The following is a 21,877-nucleotide window of genomic DNA, read 5'->3' as shown; positions in this document are numbered from 1 at the left end:
TTGGATATTGCCATCTGACTGCCCTTAGTTGGCACTAGATGAGACTTTACAGTTAATTTCAGAAATGGCAGGGAATAGATTCCAATGTCAGTTTTATTTTACTTTCCCCACAGTGATTCCAAGTTGACCCAGTTGCTGGAAGAAGCCCTGGCCAGGAACAGCAAGACCATGGTTATTTTCTGCCTGTCTCCAACCTTAGATTCTTGGCACCTAGCGGCTGTGCTGAAGACCTGTATAGCTCTCTCGCAAGTTAAGAACTTCCCTGTTTTAAATGAATACTTTGTAGAGGTACAGTATAGATCCCAAATCCCTAGATTCTGGCCTCAGCTCAATCTTTTCTGGGAGGAATCTAGACATTTAATAGGGCTGGGTTGCTGAACACTGAATATTAATGGCTGCTTAAACTGCAACATCTATGTCAATATGATGGTTGGGTTCATAGTGCATTGTTCGTTGGGTTAAAAACAGGGCTGGCTTAATAGGTCACCAAAAGATACAAACGTATGTTCAACTGCATGATTCATATCTAAATTCAACCAGCCAGACTAAATTCAACCAGTGGATGTTTGAGTTTGGTGATGTGGTGCTTGCATCCTCATTTTGTGATGATGCCCTAGGAAATTTTGCACTGTGGGAGACCAGAGCACAGAAAAGATGAGAAGGTTGGCTACTTTTCCCCTGCTGTGCTTTCTCTCCTGCCACTTCTGCCCCATCCCAAAAACCTCAGTCCTGCTTGGTGGCATGTGATTATGGATATTTTGAATTTTCTGAATTTAGCAGGTAAACTCAAACCTGAACCCAACATCTTTTGATATTGCCCAGCATTAGTGTTCTCAGACCATCATGGGCTGGAAACATTGGAGATGATGCTCTGTCCTGAGTGTAGAGGCAAAGCTCTTTTCCACCCCCAGCGGCTAGTTATAGAATAGCATTTCAACCTCCTTCAAAGATTTTTTCCCGTTCCAGACACAGGGTAAGTATACTTCATCTATAGGGAGAGGGTGCTTTATAAACCAAGGATTAGGGGATGGGTGAAAACCTCAGAATAAATATTTTGACTCCCTCCTCCAGTGTAATGAGAGTCCACTTGGCATATGCCTGGCAATCAGCAAGTGGCACATCAGAAGATGGCAGTCCCAGTTTTGTGTGTTTCAGTTTAGCCTCATTTCTCCAGATCAGAGACATCTCAGTACAGACTAACTTATTTGTGTTCCACTGGTTCTGGAAAGGTACAGGCAGAGTTCCTCTTTACACTGAATTCATCCCAGGTTCTACATTTCAGGAATGTCATTCTTCTAGGATATGTCTGTGAGTGAAACCACTTCCTGAGACTGAAGCAGACCAACCCATGTCTCTGTTGCATGTATAGATTGCTGTCTTATTGCAGTATCCTGCCCAGAATAGAAGGGTTACAATGATCTGACAAAGAACATTTAGTTATTTAAAAGAATATGATCAGATAGGAAGAATATGGGAAAAATACAATAAAGATACAAGTGAGATGTTTACTGAGACCCTTATACAACAAAGAGGGGGATCTGCTGAGCTTTCCTTTGAAACCTCTAGTATATGCCATGGGAGCAATCAGGATACCAGACTGGATGTGTCATTAGTCGCTTCCTCTTTGGCAGTTCCTAGGAGCAGGTGTAGTCATTTGCTCCACCTCAAACAAAATGAAAACCACACCCTCTAGCAACCTGAGTTGATAGCAACCCTGTGTATGCTATCCATAAAGGAAAGAACTATTGGCAGATAAAGATTTTTGTCACCAAAATCCCATCTCCGGTTCTTTCTTTGATCCTTAGTCATTGCTTACTCAGTACTGGGCAAGGATCCTGGCCCTTCAGCACCGACTATATGAACACATGGATCTTAGGAGTGCCATGGAGAGTGAGAGCATAAGCACCCTCCGAGAACAGGTCCAGTGCCTCACCAATGAAAATGTAAGTGTGAAATGCAAATTTGTCTTCGGTGCCTTTCCTGCATACTGAGTCAGGTATTTTGAAAACTTGATCCTAATCGCAGGATGAAAATGGCAACTGACAACCCCCTTTCCAATCTGTTAAAGCCACTGTATGCAGAAAGCTGTGTTTTCTCATCATGTAAGCTTCCCTTCCCCCAACCTGGCTATCTGTGCAGTGCTGTGCATGGGGGAGAAGATCTTGTTTCTGCTCAGCATAGGGAGTCACTGGAGTTGTTTTGTGTACCCAGGTGCAGCTGCAGGATAGGAATGAAAGACTGTACACAAAGCTTGAAGAACTGCAGGAGAAGATGGGGAAGCTGGCTGGTTCCAAAACAGACTTGTCATCCAGACTGGTCTTCAGTGAGGAGGAGAAACTTAAGGTAATGCATGCACCTTGGGAGCTGGAGGTACTTGAGCTGTTGAACCCCACTGAGCCCAGAAATATATGGGTATGTAGAATTCTTGGGAAATGTAAAGATATTCTCCCTGAATGTCTATAAAAACATGTGCACTCCCCAACAGCCAGGGCTACTCTACTTATTCCTTCTAGTTACTTCTGCTGGGGAAGGCTAGGACTGGTGCACTATGTCAACTTCCAGATAGCCTCTATTCCACATCACTTCCTTCTGGAAAAGGCTGAGATGTCTCAGAACGTGATCACTAAATTTCATAGTTTTTACTTGCCCTTTATACTCTTCCTCTTTGGGGTTATAAGGGAATCCAGTCTTGGGTGTCTCCACAGTTCTCAGCTGATGTGTCTCAGCATCACTATATTTTAATATTAAGGTGCAAAACTCTTCTCAGCTTTACCTATGGAGCCGTGGTCAGTGCCTCCATAATAAGCTGGTGCTCAGATCACAAGAGGCATGTCTGCTTGCAGATCTCTTTTGTGCTTATATTTTTGGTCTAGACCTGTTGGCATAATCGGTAACATTGAAGTGTTGGCCTCAATGGCAGTCCCTGAACTTTAACTGAGGCTCACAAGCATTCCTGGAGGCTAGCCTGCTTTCTCTTGGCCAAATCCTTAGTCCCGATTCAGTCGCTGCTCAGGCAGAACTCCCATTGTCTTCAGTGGGACATTTATCTGAGTGAAGACTGAATGAAGACTGTAGGATTTGGCCCACAGACTGGAAACATAAATACAAGGGCTTCTCTTTTTCATAAACCTTGTCAGGCTGGCTAGTCTGGCATTACCCTGTGTGACAAAGTTCTTCCTCTACCTTGGTGGGTCCTGCGCTTATTGGCGGATTTTCTCGCCTCACAGATTCACCATGTGGGTCGGAAAATAGCCCAGAGACCTTCCCCTCTGGTAGGGGCCACAGTCCAGGTCAATTCCTCCTGTGTCTGCTCAGGAGTTGGAAGGTTTGGGAGGAACCAGGGCCCACCCTTTATTCCGGGTTCCAGCCCAGGACCCTGTGGACTGCAGCTGTCTAGAGTGCCTCCTGATACAGCTGCACAACAGCTACAACTCTCTGGGCTACTTCCCCATAGCCTCCTCCCAACACCTTCTTTATCCTCACCACAGGACCTTTCTCCTGGTGTTTGATAATGCTTATACTCCTCAGTCTTCCAGCAATATGTCTTCTCACTCTCAGCTCCTCTTGCTCCCAGCTCCTCACATGCATACCACAAACTGAAGTGAGGTTCTTTTTAAACTCATGTGCCCTGATTAGCTAGCGTGTCCTAATTGATTCTAGCAGTTTCTTAATTGGCTCCAGGTGTCTTAATTATCCTGCCTGTCTTAATTGGTTCTAGCAGGTTCCTGATTACTCTAGTGCAGCCCCTGCTCTGGTCACTCAGGGAACAGAAAACTACTCATCCAGTGATCAGTATATTTGCCCTCTACCAGACTCCTGTACCCCACTGGTCTGGGTCTGTCACACCTGGCAAACTGGAACAGGCATATACCACCTTCGCATAAAGGGGGAGTCACAGAGTCTCTTGAACGGATTCTACAGGGTAAAATATCTCTGATTTCAAAAGTAATTTTTTGAATAAATCTTACCTCTCATTGTCCTTGAAACCCCACTTATGTCCTGTAAGCCCTCATTTCAGGAAACTGGAATTTCCTGTTGCGGATTTCTGTACCTAAGATTACAGTCCAGTCTCATTTGTGTCTCTCGTAGATTTCTAAGGACCTCATTGATCTCCAGATCGAGACAAACAAAATGAGAGAGCAGTATGAGGCAGAGAACTTTGAACTGAAAAATATGGTATGTGGCACTATAATACTGCATTACATTCTGTATGCATTAGCCCATCTCTGCTGCTCTTCTAAATCATCCTCTGTCAGATACACTGACTCTAGGGCTAGAATCTAGAATCTTTGGTGTGCACCTAATACCCACAGTTTGTCCCTGACTCTTGCTAGAGCTGTCATTCTCCCTTCACTTGCATGAGCATTGAAATGCACTCCCAAACTTGTCAGTTGTGCGCTAAGCCTGATGAGAACCTGTTTGTCCAAGTGAAAACCTCGGAATGTTACACTGCCCCACTCAGTTCCTGTTGTAGAGTCTAATTGTGCCTCCTGCACACTGTAGATCCTGACCCTGGAGAACCATATTCTGGAGTTGGAGCTCCATGATGAGAAGGTCACTGGGGAGCATGATGCCCTACAGGAACGCCTGCACACTGTGGAGACCAATCGCAAGGAGCTGGCTGATGAGTACATCATTCTGAAAAGCAATTATATGGCCCTGGGCAAAGAACATGAACAGGAGGTGAGTGAGACCTGCTAACCTGCTGAGTTTTCCTCACAATGCAGGCTTTGCTCTCACTGATGCTGCCCTCCTCCTCTGTGCACATGCCTGCCTGCTGCCTCTTCAATTTCTACTTTGCTGTTGCTGGAGAACATCTTCCTGTAGGGCCTGGGAAAGAGCATGAATGTGAGCTCCTCACAGAGCAGCCTTATTTGTTAGTGCATGAACCAGGATGTGTAATGGACCGTAAACAAAACAGTGAAACTGCAGTGAAACTACACATAAAATATTGTCAGAATAAACATACTGAACAAATGGAGAAGGATTTTTTGGGGTACTTTCTTTTAGTAATCTTAGTTTCTTTTTACCCATGGGAGGTATGCAATTTTCAGGTGGAAATGTGATTTTCAAGTTGACATGTCCCTTTAAAATTTAAATTATAGTTTTAATGGTATAGTAATAATATCTAGTATATTCAGCCAATGATCTAAGAGCACTTTACAAAGGTAGGTAAGTGTCAATAAGCCCATTTTACAGGTATGGAAATAGAAGCACAGAGATTAAGTAATTTGCCCAAAGTCTCACAGCAAGTCAGTGGCAGAGTCAGGATTAGAAATCTAGGGTGAAATTCTGGTTTCATTGAAGTCAATGGGGCCAAGATTTCATCAGTAGTCTCTTGACTTCCTGTCTCCTGCCTTAACCACTGGACTCACTGCTGGAATCGAGTGATTTTCAATTAGCTAGCTGGGACTAGTCACAATGTGTGGCTTTTGCTCATTATTTTTTCAGTACAGATTTTTCAAAAGGAGCCTCAGGTTCAAAACCCGCAGTGGTCTCCTCAGGACACAATGAGCCTCTGACACTCTTCTAATTATGAGCTGTCTGTGAACTTGCCAGTGTGTTGTCATGGCTGCTTGGCCCAAAAGCATCTCTGTGAACTCATTCGTGAGCTCTTGTAAATAACAGGGAGAGTCTCCAAAGCATTATGAAAACAATTCTGTGTTTCTATTCAAAAATTGCTCTGTGTCTGTCCAAGACAAATGAGATTGGCTGGATTGGCCTTTTTAGCCATACGGCCCTTTTGGAGAAGTCCGTCCTCTAAGATGTCAGTCAGTCATTTTGAGGCTGTTAGCAAATTTATTGTAAATCCTCTTTCAAGTCAGTTAATCTGTGGTCTACACTCAGCCCTACCCTTCTTTGCAGGGGTGTGTGTGTGTGTGTGTATTTTGATGTTGGCGGTGTGCAGATCAGCCATTGCAAGGCCCCCAAATGGCCATGTAAACTGCCTCCATACTGGGCCATCCACCCTGAAAGGATCAGGATTGCTGTGTAAGGGAGATAAGGAGAAGCTTCTATTGTGATAACTGGGCCTACAAATTTACCTTGTGAGCTTAACTGTTGAAGGAAAAGAAAGAAAGAAAAGAAAATTCATAAGATGTCCCAATATGCAATAATAACAAATGATGATGGGGAAAGGTGCAAAAGGGAGATAAAAAGACTGAATTAGTCTGAACCAAAAGGCCTCCTGATATAGCTCAAGGACTGTGTTAAGATCATGCCTGGTAAACAAGAAAATGTGGATCCAGAAATCAATTAACTGACATCGATGTGTCCGATATTAGGCCTAATTGGTGGACAAAATAATGGGGAGATGGGCTATTCCAGCCATCACACCCCTTGTGGGTCCTTGAAGAAAGAGGCTTTGGGAGGAAAATACAGAAGAACAGACAGAGGCTACTGGAGCGAGCTTCACCATAATAGCTGCCATCTCCACTGTCTCCTGGGACTCCAGACCTCCTTCGTTCTAATCCTCAGAGATATCCAGACTGGCCAGAGAGAGGGACCCTGATAACATCGCCATCTCTTCCAGTTCCAGCTGAATCCCAAACACTGCCTGGGATGAAACAGGATTGGATTATAACAACAACAGCAACAATGACAGCTCAAGCCCATCTAAACTAACTTCTTCTCTTTGGCCCCAAGGTTGCAGTTATTTCCATTTCAGATACCATCTAAGAGAATGTCCGACCAGGGGGGTGGGCGTTTCTTTTGAAAGCTCTCTCCAATGGAAAAGGGAATGGGGATGTTGTTACGATGAACGTCTTATTTCATACTTTACATTTCAAACCCTTTACCTCTTTTTTCCCCTTCTTTTCTTTGTCTTTAACAAAAGGTTAAAAGGATTTTTAATGGTGTGTTTGCCATAGTACCAAGCAAGCTGAGGTCTCTGAATACTAAACCCAGATCTTGTTTAACACCGTTTAATGTTGGACAGTGACTGTATTAACACCTTTGGCCCATATATTCCATCTAAATCAATACAATACTACTTCTGATTTACCGGAGGGTGCTGTGGGGTTCTTCAGGGACATTGGAAGGTTGTGCAACTTCCTCAAAATAGCCCTTTGCAAATCTTGGTCCTGTCTCCCTGTAGCTATCCACATAAAGCAAAATCTCATGCAGCCTTTCTTTTCCTTGGGAGCTCCTGTCAGCTTTTACAGCTGTATCTCTCATCCGTTTGTCAGTCTCTCTTTTCTCCTCCCGTCACTGCCTCAGCCCACCCTATGTTATCTTTTGATCACCCATTATTGAAATGGATGACTAAGGTTACCAAAGCATCACATCCTCCAGGATTCAGCGAATTGGTAACAATTACTCAAACTTGTCCTCAGTCAAAAACCCCATCAGAATTTTGTTATTTAATCCTCCCTTGAGATATGAATTCCCTCACTATTCACTCCAGATCCCCTGTAACTGAGCCTTTCTAGTTGAGATGCTGTTTATCCTTCCAAAATGTGTCAACTTCCTACTGGCACTGCATTGAATCTGAATGGCTAGGTGGTGCTGTGGGTTAATCTACTTCTGGAGGTCTGCGTTCAGCTATAATAAAGATCAAAAATGAAATGACTTGGGTGGCATCAGCCTAGTTCCTAGAGGATATCTGTCCATTTTTTGTAACACCATTCAATTTGGTCACGAAAGGTCCAGGACTAGAATAGTAAGGGGCACTGCAGGTCAGGAGTGAGAGGCATTGGCAGAGCTGAGAGGGTGGGGAAGAGGATTAGCAGGAGGACCTGCAAGTCCTGAATGGCAGAGCTGTGTGAGGGCTCCAGAACTGGAATAGCATGGATGCTGCAGGGGAGAATTGAGGGACATTGGCAAAGCTGTGTAAGGAAAAAAATCACACAGCAACACCTCTGCTCTCTCTAGCTGGTTCTAGTCAATGGTACCAGTCCTGCCTTTTCATGAGAATTAAATAGTTCACCACCATATTCAGACAGGTGAGAGAAAAAATCTGCTATCCAGAGGGATAAGAGTGAATGCTTTGTGTATATAAAGAACTGCATGTGCATGATGAATAATACACACTGAGAGCTGGAGAGGGGAAAGATTAAGAAATGAAACAGTTCCCTTCTTGTTTTACTTTGCAGGTTGCTAAGAATGAAGAGCTGAGCATAGAGCTGCTAAACCTGGTCAACACCAGGAGCTCCCTTCCTCAGTCATGGAGTAACAACTCTCCGTCCCAAGCGCTGGCCAATGAAACCTCAGCTGAGCTGGAAAGGGTGCGGGCTGTGGTCCACCGCCTCTCTGCCCGGAAAGTGAAGGTATGGACTTGTCTGGCCTCCTAGGTAGTCTGATCTCCTTGCTTCCGCCAAGAGACCAGAATCTGACCACTGCCCTGTTCTGTTTTTTGAAATCAGCCAGAAGATATAGTTGCCTCTGAACACGAACGTCGAAAACTGGAGAGACATGTGAGTGTGGAACACTGCATGTGTATCTGAGCTGTGTACTTGTGATTATTTATTGTGTGGGGTTCATCCTCCCTGCCCACCCTTCCCCCATGCAAAACATCTGTCAGACTGAATTTGGAGAATTGCCTACACCTAGTTTCTTGAGAGCTGTGTAGTTACCAAATAGCATGTACTCTCTCTTCAGGTTGTTTGTTAGAAAACTGGATCTGCATTGTTTTATACAGTGTTTTATACAGTGACTTCTGCAAGGAGAGGCTGCAACTGGAGGAGCTGGGAGCTTCCCCCAGCCATTTTCATTGGGCAGATATAGACAAGAGTTTTAAAGGAAGTGGGTCTGTGTTACCAGCTAAGTGCATGTTCACCATAATCTCACAGAAGGGTTGGCTCAGTGGTAGCACCTCTGCACTGCTGTGTGCAGGAGACTCCATCCCATTCTCTTGCCCCCAGAGCTGGGAGAGCTGCACAATCAATCCACATAGTATCCCCCTGAGGGGAAAAGAGCACAGAAATCACTGAAGTCAAGCGAGCTGTGCCTGCTTACGCCAGCAATGTATTCTGCTGATGTTTCAAATTGCTCAACAGTGAATCTTTGACTAGTTAAGGGAGTATTAGCCTTCATTTCTTGGCTGAATGGATGGTGTGAAAATGAGGGATCTTGAGAGCTCTGCTAGGGACACAGATGACCTCCTGGAGGTGGTGGTGAGAAAGCAAACCCAGAATGATGGGCTGGAGTAGCCTCTTGCCTTAGTTGCATCATCATTTGTGTGATATTGACTAGTGCTTCAGTACCTGCCATTCAGTTTCTCATGGTAAACTGACCCTCCTATCCACATCTCATCTGAGTCCACTCTTAGTATGATGATACCTATGCAGCCAGGATAGATTTAACACAACCTTCCTATTGTATTAGCTGTATTGTAGTGTATTAGCTGCTCCCTATTCAGTCTGCCCTTTCCCCTGGATTTCACTTGGCCCCCGTTAGCACACATCTTCCCAGCAAGTGGCAATCCGTTAGGTAACTGGTAATTTTTTCTCATTCTCAGTGAGCTTTCTCTGCAGTTCAGTCATTCTCTTTTGCAGGATGCCTTTCATCTTCCCATTCATTCTTGTCCTTTAGATGCTTGGAAACCAGGATCACATAAAAGCTGAGATTGAAAAGATGAAGCAAACGTACGATTCTCAGCAACAGAAGCTGGAACAGAGAATGTGAGTGTTTGAGGCCATCCCACCCCCTAGTACAGTTGTCTGCCTGGCCCCTCGCACTGGAATATCTCAGCCTCACCAACATGAACAAATTGAATAGCATCCCCATTTTACAGCTAGAGATAAAGGCTAGGAGTCTCAAGGGGCCCTGTGGCTTTTAGGTGCCTGTCCCCTATTGAAGTGGGATTTGGGTCCCTAAATCCCTGATGCCCCTTTGAAAATTGGAACCTAACTGACATGTCCTGGATCACACAGAGTCTGTGACAGAGCATGAACTGAGCCCAGGACTCCAAAGTCCCTGTGTCTTGAGCATATGATCATTCTTCCTTCCATCAATAGGCAGAGACTGAGGAGCTCAGTTCATGCTAGGGGAAAGGCTGGTATTGGGAGGGGGTTGCTCTCCCTTTCACATTAGCAGGCTTGGGATGAAATTTGCCTTTGGTTTCAAGTGAACTGAGTTTGATGGTCTCAGCCTAGCATACAGTGGTCCACAGTTGGTAGTATCTGCTTAGGAGATACCTGTACCTGGATATCAGGCTTGTTTGGGCTGCTCAGCCTTGAGGACATAAATTGGCAATGTTGCATGGAGTTGTGGGGTAGGACAGGTGTATAGCTCCTGCTTATGCTTTTTATGGCTCTAATCAATACTATCTGTTCCTTGCCTTAAGTATTACAGTATGCCAAATGGCCTGGACAGTATTCTGGGCCAATGGAGCAGCCATTGATGGAAGAGCACCTCAGTGATTAAAGTGAACATGTCCCCCATTCTGTGTATGCAGGGTGGCAATGGGGAAGGAGCTGCAGCAGTCCAAGAGAGTGATTCGCAATACTCAGCACAAACTGGTGGAGCAGTCAGTGGTAAGATCCCTAGGACCCATCCTCTGACACTGTGACTCACCTAGATTGTCAGCTTCTCCTTTGGTTGTACAGCACCATACACTAGTAACTTGGAGCCAATAGCAAGATGGGTGAGGCTCTGATCTGGAAGTCTCCCCTCCATGAAGTCTTGTCAGCATCTCATTCTGCAGGAGGGCTTGATCAATCTCGACCGCTGTTTCTGATAGCAGGGTCAGACTATATCCAGGAAAAACGCCTGTGTACAGCACATTTGTGCAGCACTATGGAGCAGGGCCAGCTCATCCTCCATGGATGTGTCAAGTTTTGTGCTTCTGTCTCTAAGAAGCCAGAAACTGTCAGTTCCTCTGGATAAATGAACCCCCTTAGTACCTGGAAGATTCAGTTCTTCAATACTAAGGGGCTATGTAAATGAGTTGCTGAGTCTTAGTCCAATTCTTAGTTATTGAACAGCTCTGTGCCTCAGATTCCCTATCTATAAAATAGAGGCAATAAGAATTTCCTCCCTCACAAGGTTCTGAGGCTTCATTCCATAATGCTTGTAAAGTGTTTTGAGATCCCCAGAGGGAAGGTGCCAATGAAGTGCTCAGTTGGTGCCCAGATTCTCTGGGAGATGGGCAGCATAGAAATATTTGCAGTAAACATTTCCTGAGTTGTTCTTGGATGACAGCAGAATCTTCCCTCCCTCTCTGCCCCTTATGAACTGTCTCTTGTGGTCCCTTATGGCCTGCTTTTAAATAGTGCTCCTTTCCTGGGAAAGTGGACTGTTTGAAAGTAAAGTTTCTAAGTTAACCTTCCTTTTCCTATTGAATACTAGTGATTAAAGCTCTTCTGGCCAATAGGAGGCTCAGGGAAGAGCCTGATTCCCTGGGGGTGACTGTATGCTTCCTGTGCTGTAGGTGCTGCTCACCTCTCAGAGCCAGCTCAAAGAGGTGGAGGTTGAGAATTCCCAACTGCAACTTCAGCTGAAGGAACTGAATGAGGAATATCGCTGTCGTCTTACTCAGTACATCAAGGACCTGGCGGTGAGGATCCCTGCCACATATGGGCATCTGCATTTCCTTTCTTTGGGTTTAGTTATTCCTTCTGGTTTTACAGGGCAGACATTTGAGTTTGGGTACTGCCCACTGCTCTCAAACCACTGCTGTTTCCCTCTTCGAGCTGCAGGCTAGTGGAACATGCAGTGCAGTAATACCACTCTGTCTGATGGCTGTAGGGAGAATTGAAGAATGGGATCTTTTCTCCCTCTTTATGAAAGTCTAACTGTACACTGCATGTGCTCTGATTGCAGCCAATGAGTCTGGGGGCAGGAGTACCCAAATCATTCCTTGCACCAGATTTCCCATGTGACAGCCCAGAACAATCACTGAGTCTCTGCCATGTCTCTCTCTCGGTCAAGTTATTTTAATTGCACTTTCATTTTATTTATTATGGCTACTTTTCAATTGGCTTCTAAACCCAGTGCCCTGAAAGTCTCTCTCAGCAGGCCAGACTGTGCCACTTTTGGCTTCACAGTGTGCTGACTCCATGGTTTGTGGTAAAAGAATCCTCCCTTTTTTCCTCCGGGAGGAAACATGATCCATGGCCCCTTCACCTTTCCTGCTGTATCACAGAATCTTGTAACATGAGTGGCCTAAGGTTATTATGGGAATACATTTCTCTGGCATGCAACCAGTCTTGCAGAGGATCACTGAGGACTCAGAGCACTGCAGAAGTGTCAGACTTCATGGCATAGGACCTACACTGATCCCTGAGTACATTCTGCAGGACAGTTCATTGAGAAAAATTGGCCATATCTTGGAAGAAATCTGCTAGTCTCTCCACCCAAGGTAGCAGTACAGAGTCTTTGCCAACAGCTCCAAGAGATCGCAGTGTGGTGATGGATCAAGAGAACAATTGAAGGGAACCTTTGCTAAGAAGAACAGTTCAGTTTCTAATAGAGCTATGTAATCTTCTGAACAAACAAGGAGTCAGAGATAGTGTGGCCTAATAGAGTGAGCAGAGGAATAGAAGCCAGCACTCCCACCTCTGCCACTGACTGTGTGTCCAAGGCATTAACGTCTCTGTGCCTCATTTTCCCCACTTGTTGGAGGCTAGTTAGTTTGTACTGCACTTACTAATTGGAAAGTGCTGTAAATTTTAAGCATTCTGATGATGAGGAGTTCTCCTGTGTACCGCCATGCAGGACAGGGAGTAGCCATCCTAATACATTGGTCGAGTGTCTTAGGAAACAGCCATTCCTTGTCCAGCAGTCTGCTTGAGCTGATTTCCTTCTCTGTGTTTAAAGGAATATATGGACAGTAAATCAAATGCTTCTAAGGTGCCTAACAAAGTACCAGCTGACCATGCTTACATGAAGCGCTTTGTGGATGGCATGGTGAAGGACATTCGGGCTGCCCATAAATCTCGGGAAGAGCAGCTGGCTGGAGCTGTGCGTGGTTACAAGAAGCGCATGCAGAACCTTGTCAAGAGGCATGAAAACCTGCTGATTGCTTATAGGTAGGTCAAGGGGCTTTTGAGTCTTTTCTGTAGCCATGAAAGATCATCATCCCTCTAAAGCACCCAGGTAAGGACTGCTTAGAACAATTTGGGCTCTACAGTCCTTCAGAGCAACACCACACCATCCTCCATTAATGGTGGAGAGGCAACCAGAGGCTAGTGATTGGAACGGAGAATTTGTGGTCTGGAGACTTGGGTTCTGTTTTTGACTCGCTAAACACTCTTGAAAATCAGAAGCAAAGTGTCTCAACTTATGCACCCAAAATTGGGACTCTTCTCAAAATTCAGGCATTCTTTGTGCCTTAGTTTCCCACTATGTAAAATGTGAATTAAGACACTGGCTAAACTTTGTAAAGCTCTATAGACAAGAGGTGCAGTACAAATGCACAGCACTTACCATATATACTCGTTCATAAGCCGAATATTTTTGGTAAAAATGTGGTGCATCAAAGAGCGGGGGATGGCTTATAAATGGGTCTACACCAAAATGTGATGGTTTTAAACTCTATGGAATCATTGAATTGAATATCTAATACACTGTCATTTTGTTTACCTGGAGCGTCTGCAGGCATGGAGCCCCTCAGCTCCCTGTGGCTGGGAACGGCAAACCGGAAGTTCCCGCAGCTCCCATTGGCTGGGAATGGCGAACTGCAGCCACAGGGAGCTGAGGGGCTCCATGCCTGCAGACGCTCCAAGTAAACAAAACATCCCGTCAGCGGCCTACCCTGACAGGTTGGGAGCCAAAGTTTGCCGACCCATTTATTGATGTCAACACTGCACCCTTTTAAAGTTGCAAAGGCTTTGTTTAGTGGACTAGATTGGCTTGAAATGGACCTCATAAGTCTCAAGCCAATATGAAAATATAATGTGCAGAATTGATGAAATCTCTAATAAAATTGAAACAGCCTGTTATCATAGAATCTCATGGTTGGAAGGGACTTCAGGAGGTCATCTAGTCCAACCCCCTGCTCAAAGCAGGACAGATTTTTGCCCCAGATCCCTAAATGGTCCCCTCAAGGATTGAACTCACAACCTTGGGTTTAGCAGGCCAATACTCAAACCACTGAGCTACCCCTCCCTACATGCCCATCTACAGGGCTGCTTTGAAATAAACAAAGAACAATAATAATTTGACAGTGATAAAGCAGGTGACATTCCTATATAAAGTCCTACAAAATCTATAACCACAATAATAATAATAATCTATTTTCATACTAGTATTTAAAATGAACAATGGTGAAATCAAAAGAAAAAGGTCTTATCATGCAGCGCTCAAACTTAAAGTTGTTGAATATGCAGACACAAACAATAATTGTGCCACTGCTCGTGAATTCTGTATCAATGAGAAGCAAGTAAGAGAATGGCGAAAAAATAAAACACTAAAAGACATTCCAAGAAGCAAGAAAAAATGACCAATGAGTGCGCTTCATTTCCTGAGCTAGAGAAAGATCTCAATAATTGGGTTCTTGAATGTCGACAAAATGGGTACATTGTCACTAGAACTGGAATTCGTTTGCGTGCTCTGCAAATGTCGAAAGACGACAAATACAAGTCAGTAAAGTCATCAATGTTTGTTGCATCAGCGGGTTGGTGTACTTGCTTCATGAACTGTCATGGTCTCTGTCTTCGTCAGCGAACAATGATAGCGCAAAAGCTGCCTAGAGATCTGGAAGAAAACATTGAATCTTTCCAAAGGTTTATTATAAAATATCAAAAGGAATATGCATTTGAACTGTCACAAATAGGAAATATGAACGAAACACCAATGACATTTGATCTCCTGTGCAACAGAACAATAACCGGTGTTGGTGAAAATACAGTTTTAATTAACTGGCCATGAAAAAAATCCATTTTACGGTGGTTTTATCATGTTTGGCAAATGGATCAAAGCTCCCTCCTGTTATTTTTAAAAGAAAAACCTTGCCTAAAAACATGAAATTTCCTGATGGTGTCATCGTACGTGCACACAAAAAGGGATGGATGGATGAAAGTGGGACTATTGAATGGCTGGAAAAAGTGTGGAATAAGAGACCAGGAGCACTTTTCAAGAAACCTGCTATGCTCACTTGGAACATGTTCAGGGCACACAAGATGGATGAGGTGAAAAATGTGGCCAAAAATATGAAAACTACTTTGGTTGTAATACCTGAAGGCTTAACTTCAGTTCTACAACCACTTGATGTCTGCCTGAACAAACCCTTTAAAGACAGGCTACGCAAAATGTGGTCTGAAACTCTGAATGGATGTGCTCAGGCATGGCGAAGTTGACAAAAGGCGGGAATCTTATGAAGCCCGAAATCCATCTGGTCGCCCAGTGGATCCAAGGACGCATGGGTGTCCATTCCCTCGGAAATGGTAGAAAAATCATTTAGGAAATGCTGTATTAGCAATGCACTCGACGGGTCAGAAGATGATGCCATATTTGATGATGACACAACAGAGGCTGATGATGAGAAGGAATCTGAGTCTGAAGACAACACTGCTGAGATTACGATGACAATGCAGGTGCAGCTGTGACTGAAGCCAAATTTAATGAACTGTTTGGTGAATCAGAGACTGATTCAGACTTTGAAGAATTTTAAGACTTTTTAAAGTCTCATATTGTTTTGTTTTAAATATCCATTTACTGATTTTAAATAGTGACTGTAATTTTGAAGGTGAATACGTATTTGTTCAGTTATTAGAACAACAACAGTTTTTTCGTTAGAGTACATTAAAATAATTCTAGCAAAACTTTTGAGTGTTTCTTGTGATGCCAGTTTTTAAAATATAGCAGGGGTTGGCAAAGTCCCGCAGCTCCCATTGGCTGTGAATGGCAAACTACGGACACTGGGAGCTGAGGGGCTCCGTGCCTGCAGACGCTCTAAGTAAACAAAACGTCCCGACCTGCCAGCGGCTTACCCTGATGGGCCAGGAGCAAAAGTTTGACAACCCCTGAAATATAGGGTCGGATTATGAAAGGGTCATACAGTTTTTGCTATTTTTACCTAACCATCTTGGGGGGTTGGCTTATAAACAAATGGGCTAATGAACGAGTATATATGGTAGAATCATAGAATATCAGGGTTGGAAGGGACCTCAGGAGGTCATCTAGTCCAACCCCCTGCTCAAAGCAGGACCAATTCCCAACTAAATCATCTCAGCCAGGGGTTTGTCAAGCCTGACCTTAAAGTATCAGGGGGTAGCCGTGTTAGTCTATATCTACAAAAACAACAAGGAGTCTGGTGGCACCTTAAAGACTAACAGATTTATTTGGGCATAACCTTTCGTGGGTAAAAACCTCACGATCTTAAAAATCTCTAAGGAAGGAGATTCCACCACCTCCCTAGGTAACCCATTCCAGTGCTTCACCACCCTCCTAGTGAAAAAGTTTTTCCTAATATCCAACCTAAACCTCCCCAACTGCAACTTGAGACCATTACTCCTTGTTCTGTCATCAGGTACCACTGAGAACAGTCTAGATCCATCCGCTTTGGAACCCTCTTTTAGGTAGTTGAAAGCAGCTATCAAATCTCCCCTCATTCTTCTCTTCTGCAGACTAATCAATCCCAGTTCCCTCAGCCTCTCCTCATAAGTCATGTGCTCCAGTCCCCTAATCATTTTTGTTGCCCTCCGCTGGACTCCAATTTTTCCACACCCTTCTTGTAGTGTGGGGCCCAAAACTGGACACAGTACTCCAGATCAGGCCTCACCAATGCTGAATAGAGGGGACTAATCATGTCCCTCCATCTGCTGGCAATGCCCCTACTTATACAGCCCAAAATGCCGTTAGCCTTCTTGGCAACAAGGGCACACTGTTGACTCATATCCAGCTTCTCGTCCACTGTAACCCCTAGGTCCTTTTCTGCAGAACTGCTTCCTAGCCATTCTGTCCCTAGTCTGTAACAGTGAATGGGATTCTTCCGTCCTAAGTACAGGACTCTGCACTTGTCCTTGTTGAACCTCATCAGGTTTCTTTTGGACCAATCCTCTAATTTGTCTACGTCCCTCTGTATCCTGTCCCTACCCTCCAGCGTATCTACCACTCCTCCCAGTTTAGTGTTATCTGCAAACTTGCTGAGAGTGCAGTCCACGCCATCCTCCAGATCATTAATGAAGATATTGAACAAAACCGGCCCCAGGACCGACCCCTGGGGCACTCCACTTGAAACCGGCTGCCAACTAGACATGGAGCCATTGATCACTACCCATTGAGCCCAACGAACTAGCCAGCTTTCTATCCACCTTCTAGTCCATTCATCCAGCCCATACTATTTTAACTTGCTGGCAAGAATACTGTGGGAGACTGTATCAAAAGCTTTGCTAAAGTCAAGGAATAACACATCCACTGCTTTCCCCTCATCCACAGACCCAGTTATCTCCTCACAGAAGGCAATTAGGTTAGTCAGGCATGATTTGCCCTTGGTGAATCCATGCTGACTGTTCCTGATCACTTTCCTCTCCTCTAAGTGCTTCAGAATTGATTCCTTGAGGACCTGCTCCATGATTTTTCCAGGGACTGAGGTGAGGCTGACTGGCCTGTAGTTCCCTGGATCCTCCTTCTTCCCTTTTTTAAAGATGGGCACTACATTAGCCTTTTTCCAGTCATCCGGGACCTCCCCTGATCGCCATGAGTTTTCAAAGATAATGGCCCACGGCTCTGCAATCACATCTGCCAACTCCTTTAGCACCCTCGAATGCAGAGCATATGGCCCCATGGACTTGTGCTCGTCCAGTTTTTCTAAATAGTCCCGAACCACTTCTTTCTCCACAGAGGGCTGGTCACCTTCTCCCCATACTGTGCTGTCCAGTGTAGCAGTCTGGGAGCTGACCTTGTTCGTGAAGACAGAGGCAAAAAAAATCATTGAGTACATTAGCTTTTTCCACATCCTCTGTTACTAGGTTGCGTCCCTCATTCAGTAAGAGGCCCACACCTTCCTTGACTTTCTTCTTGTAGTTAACATACCTGAAGAAACCCTTCTTGTTACTCTTAACATCTCTTGCTAGCTGCAACTCCAAGGGTGATTTGGCCTTCCTGATTTCACTCCTGTATGCCTGAGCAATATTTTTATACTCCTCCCTGGTCAGTTGTCCAATCTTCCACTTCTTGTAAGCTTCTTTTTTGCGTTTAAGATCAGCAAGGATTTCACTGTTAAGCCAAGCTGGTCGCCTGCCATATTTACTGTTCTTTCTACACATTGGGATGGTTTTTTCCTGCAACCTCAATAAGGATTCTTTAAAATACAGCCAGCTCTCCTGGACTCCTTTCCCCCTCATGTTATTCTCCCAGGGGATCCTGCCCATCAGTTCCCTGAGGGAGTCAAAGTCTGCTTTTCTGAAGTCCAGGGTCTGTATTCTGCTGCTCTCCTTTCTTCCTTGTGTCAGGATCCTGAACTCTAGCATCTCATGGTCACTGCCTCACAGGTTCCCACCCACTTTTGCTTCCCCTACTAATTCTTCCCGGTTTGTGAGCAGCAGGTCAAGAAAAGCTCTGCCCCTAGTTGGTTCCTCCAGCACTTGCACCAGGAAATTGTCCCCTATACTTTCCAAAAACTTCCTGGATTGTCTGTGCACCGCTGTATTGCTCTTCCAGCAGATATCAGGGTGACTAAAGTCTCCCATGAGAACCAGGGCCAGCGATCTAGTAACTTCTGCTAGTTGCCAGAAGAAAGCCTCGTCCACCTCATCCCCCTGGTCTGGTGGTCTATAGCAGACTCCCACCACAACATCACCCTTGTTGCTCACACTTCTAAACTTAATCCAGAGACTCTCAGATTTTTCTGCAGTTTCATACCGGAGCTCTGAGCAGTCATACTCCTCTCTTACATATAATGCAACTCCTCCACCTTTTCTGTCCTGCCTGTCCTTCCTGAACAGTTTATATCCATCCATGACAGTACTCCAATCATGTGAGTTATCCCACCAAGTCTCTGTTATTCCAATGACATCATAGTTCCTTGACTGTGCCAGGACTTCCAGTTCTCCCTGCTTGTTTCCCAGGCTTCTTGCATTTGTGTATAGGCACTTTAGATAACTCACTGATTGTCCCGCTTTCTCAGTCTGAGACAGGAGTCCTCCCCTCTTGCACTCTCCTGCTCGTGCTTCCTCCTGGTATCCCATTTGTCCACTTACCTCAGGGCTTGTGTCTCCTTCCCCTGGTGAACCTAGTTTAAAGCCCTCCTCATTAGGTTAGCCAGCCTGCTTGCGAAGATGTTCTTCCCTCTCTTCGTTAGGTGGAGCCCGTCTCTGCCTAGCATTCCTCCTTCTTGGAACACCATCCCATGGTCGAAGAATCCAAAGCCTTCTCTCTGACACCTTCTCTCTGCGTAGCCATTCGTTGACTTCCACAATTCAACGGTCTCTACCCAGGCCTTTTCCCTGCACAGGGAGGATGGACGAGAACACCACTTGCGCCTCAAACTCCTTTATCCTTCTTCCCAGAGCCACGTAGTCTGCAGTGATTCGCTCAAGCCAATTCTTGGCAGTATCATTGGTGCCCACGTGGAGAAGCAGGAAGGGGTAGCAATCCGAGGGCTTGATGAGTCTCGGCAGTCTCTCCGTCACATCGGGAATCCTAGCTCCTGGCAAGCAGCAGACCTCTCGGTTTTCTCAGTCGGGGCGGCAGATAGATGACTCAGTCCCCCGGAGGAAGGAGTGCCCGACCACCACCACCCTCCTCCTTCTCTTGGGAGTGGTGGTTGTGGAACCCCCATCCCTAGGACAGTGCATCTCATGCCTTCCAATCGGTGGAGTCTCCTTCTGCTCCCTTCCTCAGATGTATCATCTACTCCACTCTCCACATTAGTACCTGTGGAGAGAACATGAAAACGGTTGCTCACCTGTATCTCCATTGCTGGTACATGGACGCTCCTCTTTCTTCTTCTAGAGGTCACATGCTGCCAATTTTCTTCACCGTCCCTCAGTCCCCTCTGCGCAACCTGCTCCGATTCTTCAGAACATTGTGCCTGTAGAAGCATATCCTGACGTCTGTCCAGGAAATCTTCATTTTCTCTTATGCAACGCAGGGTTGATACTTGTTTCTCCAGACCTCGAACCTTCTCTTCCAATATGGAGACCAGCTTGCACTTTGTACAGACAAAGTCGTTTCTGTCCTGTGGAAGAAAGACAAACATGGCACAACCTGTGCAGGTACTTTAATTCTTCTTAACCAGGGGTAACTCATGCTACATAATCCTTCCATGCAACATGTGCTCCATACTTGATGCTGTGTCCTCCTCATTTCATACAGCCCTTCCCTGAAACACAACCATGTACCATGGTCTTTCCCAGGAGATGGGACTGTAGGTAATGGTTGAGGTGCACTGGCTATGGTGGAACTCTGAGTTCCTTTATCCTCTCTGTTAGCAGAAACATGCCAAAGAATAGTGTGAATGCTTCTGGCTGGTCCTATTCATCTCAGTGTGTGGCTTGGCCTTTCATTGGTATCAGATATGCAGAAACCAATGGACAGTAATTTACCAAGCTGATGCTGCCTCCATCATTGTTATTACTTGTTGTTGTTTGACTAACCCTGCTGGCTTCTTTTAAGGATGCAGCGTGAGCAGATCCAGTCTCAGGGCAGCAGCGAGATGGACCCAGGCCCTCCTGAGTTCCATTTCACCATCACAGATTCTGAGCTACTGACAAGCACAACCCAGGAGCTAAACCAGCTGCGAGAGGACAAAGCAAAACTAGAGACACAGCTGCATGAACTGCAGGAGATGGTAACCACATGCTTCACTGGATTACTGTTGTGCAGGGAGTGGACTTGTCAGGTGGAGGGAGAGGTTCAGTTTGATCTCATTTTCCCCTCTTGATCCTCTAGTGCAGTGGTTCTCAACCTATTTACCATTATGGGCCACATCCAATACTACATGTATGACCCTGAGGATGTTACATGGGCTGCAGCTGTGTGCTGATTGGGCCACAGGTTGAGAACCACTGCTCTAGTGTTCGTTGTAACCCAGGCTGCCCTTCTGGGGGGCAGCACCAGGGATGGCCCATGCTCTCCATCCCTTTGTGCCTCTCCTTGTGACAACTGTGAAGAGGTGAGACACCTGACAACAGCTGTCATGTCTAGTATAGTAGCACCTGCTGGACCTCTGCAGTGTGTAGGTTTGCACACTGCAGAGGTTGCAGGGATGACAAAGAGATCTGTGGGGGAAGGTTGTTCTTCAGTCTGGGGATCATGGAGGAAGCCAAGGAATGAATAGTCCATAACTACCTTAAGGATACTATAGTTGCAGCCTCACTTTTTGAAGAAAAGCCAGGGAGGCAAGAGAGGGCAGAGCAAAGATTTCACTACCCTTGGAAGCTTTACTGTCTTGGCAAAATAAAATATACAAGGAGTTGAATGGCAGACAATACATGGAAAGGTTCCAATTTTATCCATTTCCTCCCCTTAATTTTGCCCAAGAGCAGTTATGTTCCTAAGGTCTTAGCTCAAATGAGCTACCTTTTACTTCCCAGTAGAGAGAGAGAGAGCCACAAGCCTTGAGAACATCTTGCAGAGCACTTCCTTATTAGTGTCAGTGGTGGCCATTTACCATACTGAGATGTCCAATGCTGGCCCTGCAAAGAAACAGGGATTCCATTGGGTTAATGTCACAAAGATGATGTTCTTCCTTTGCCTACAGAAAAGACTGAGTGAAAGCTCTGCGCTAGGACCATCCCTTCACCAGTAAGTAGCTTCCATTTATGTAATTGGTATTGTAATCTCCGTGTCAAAGGTGGCTGCCTCCTTCATCCCTCTGCATTACACTATGGATCCAGGACTTGCTTCAGCTGTTTGGGGATAAGGTACTAAATAGGGACAGGAGAGGCCATGCTGACTGAAATAATTTAATATCTACAAAAACGTATGTGAGTGGAAATGTCAGTTCTTCTTCGAGTGGTGTCCCTGTGGGTGCTCCACTCTAGGTGTCGGT

General features: G+C 45.3%; 1 protein-coding gene across 6 annotated transcripts in view; it reads left to right on the top strand.

Moving 5' to 3' along the window:
- Nucleotides 1–21,877, top strand: part of CCDC78 (coiled-coil domain containing 78) — a 90,630-nt gene that overhangs the window by 46,028 nt on the left and 22,725 nt on the right. For 2 of the 6 annotated variants that reach the window (XM_065559733.1, XM_065559734.1), the window contains 13 exons: nt 114–288; nt 1,806–1,943; nt 2,212–2,343; nt 4,090–4,176; nt 4,504–4,683; nt 8,094–8,267; nt 8,364–8,414; nt 9,532–9,620; nt 10,397–10,475; nt 11,372–11,497; nt 12,760–12,971; nt 20,500–20,674; nt 21,587–21,630. In XM_065559733.1, the coding sequence (XP_065415805.1) occupies nt 169–288; nt 1,806–1,943; nt 2,212–2,343; nt 4,090–4,176; nt 4,504–4,683; nt 8,094–8,267; nt 8,364–8,414; nt 9,532–9,620; nt 10,397–10,475; nt 11,372–11,497; nt 12,760–12,971; nt 20,500–20,674; nt 21,587–21,630 (1,607 nt within the window). In that variant the 5' untranslated portion in view covers nt 114–168. The remainder of the gene's footprint in view (nt 1–113; nt 289–1,805; nt 1,944–2,211; nt 2,344–4,089; nt 4,177–4,503; nt 4,684–8,093; nt 8,268–8,363; nt 8,415–9,531; nt 9,621–10,396; nt 10,476–11,371; nt 11,498–12,759; nt 12,972–20,499; nt 20,675–21,586; nt 21,631–21,877) is intronic. The other 4 variants (XM_065559735.1, XM_065559736.1, XM_065559737.1 and 1 more) reach the window with 4 other exon arrangements.

This window comes from Chrysemys picta, chromosome 10 (assembly GCF_011386835.1).
Source record: "Chrysemys picta bellii isolate R12L10 chromosome 10, ASM1138683v2, whole genome shotgun sequence".
NCBI classification, from domain to species: domain Eukaryota; kingdom Metazoa; phylum Chordata; order Testudines; family Emydidae; genus Chrysemys; species Chrysemys picta.
The sequence above is the reverse complement of the archived record's forward strand: the minus strand, read 5'-3'. Positions and strand labels throughout refer to the sequence as shown.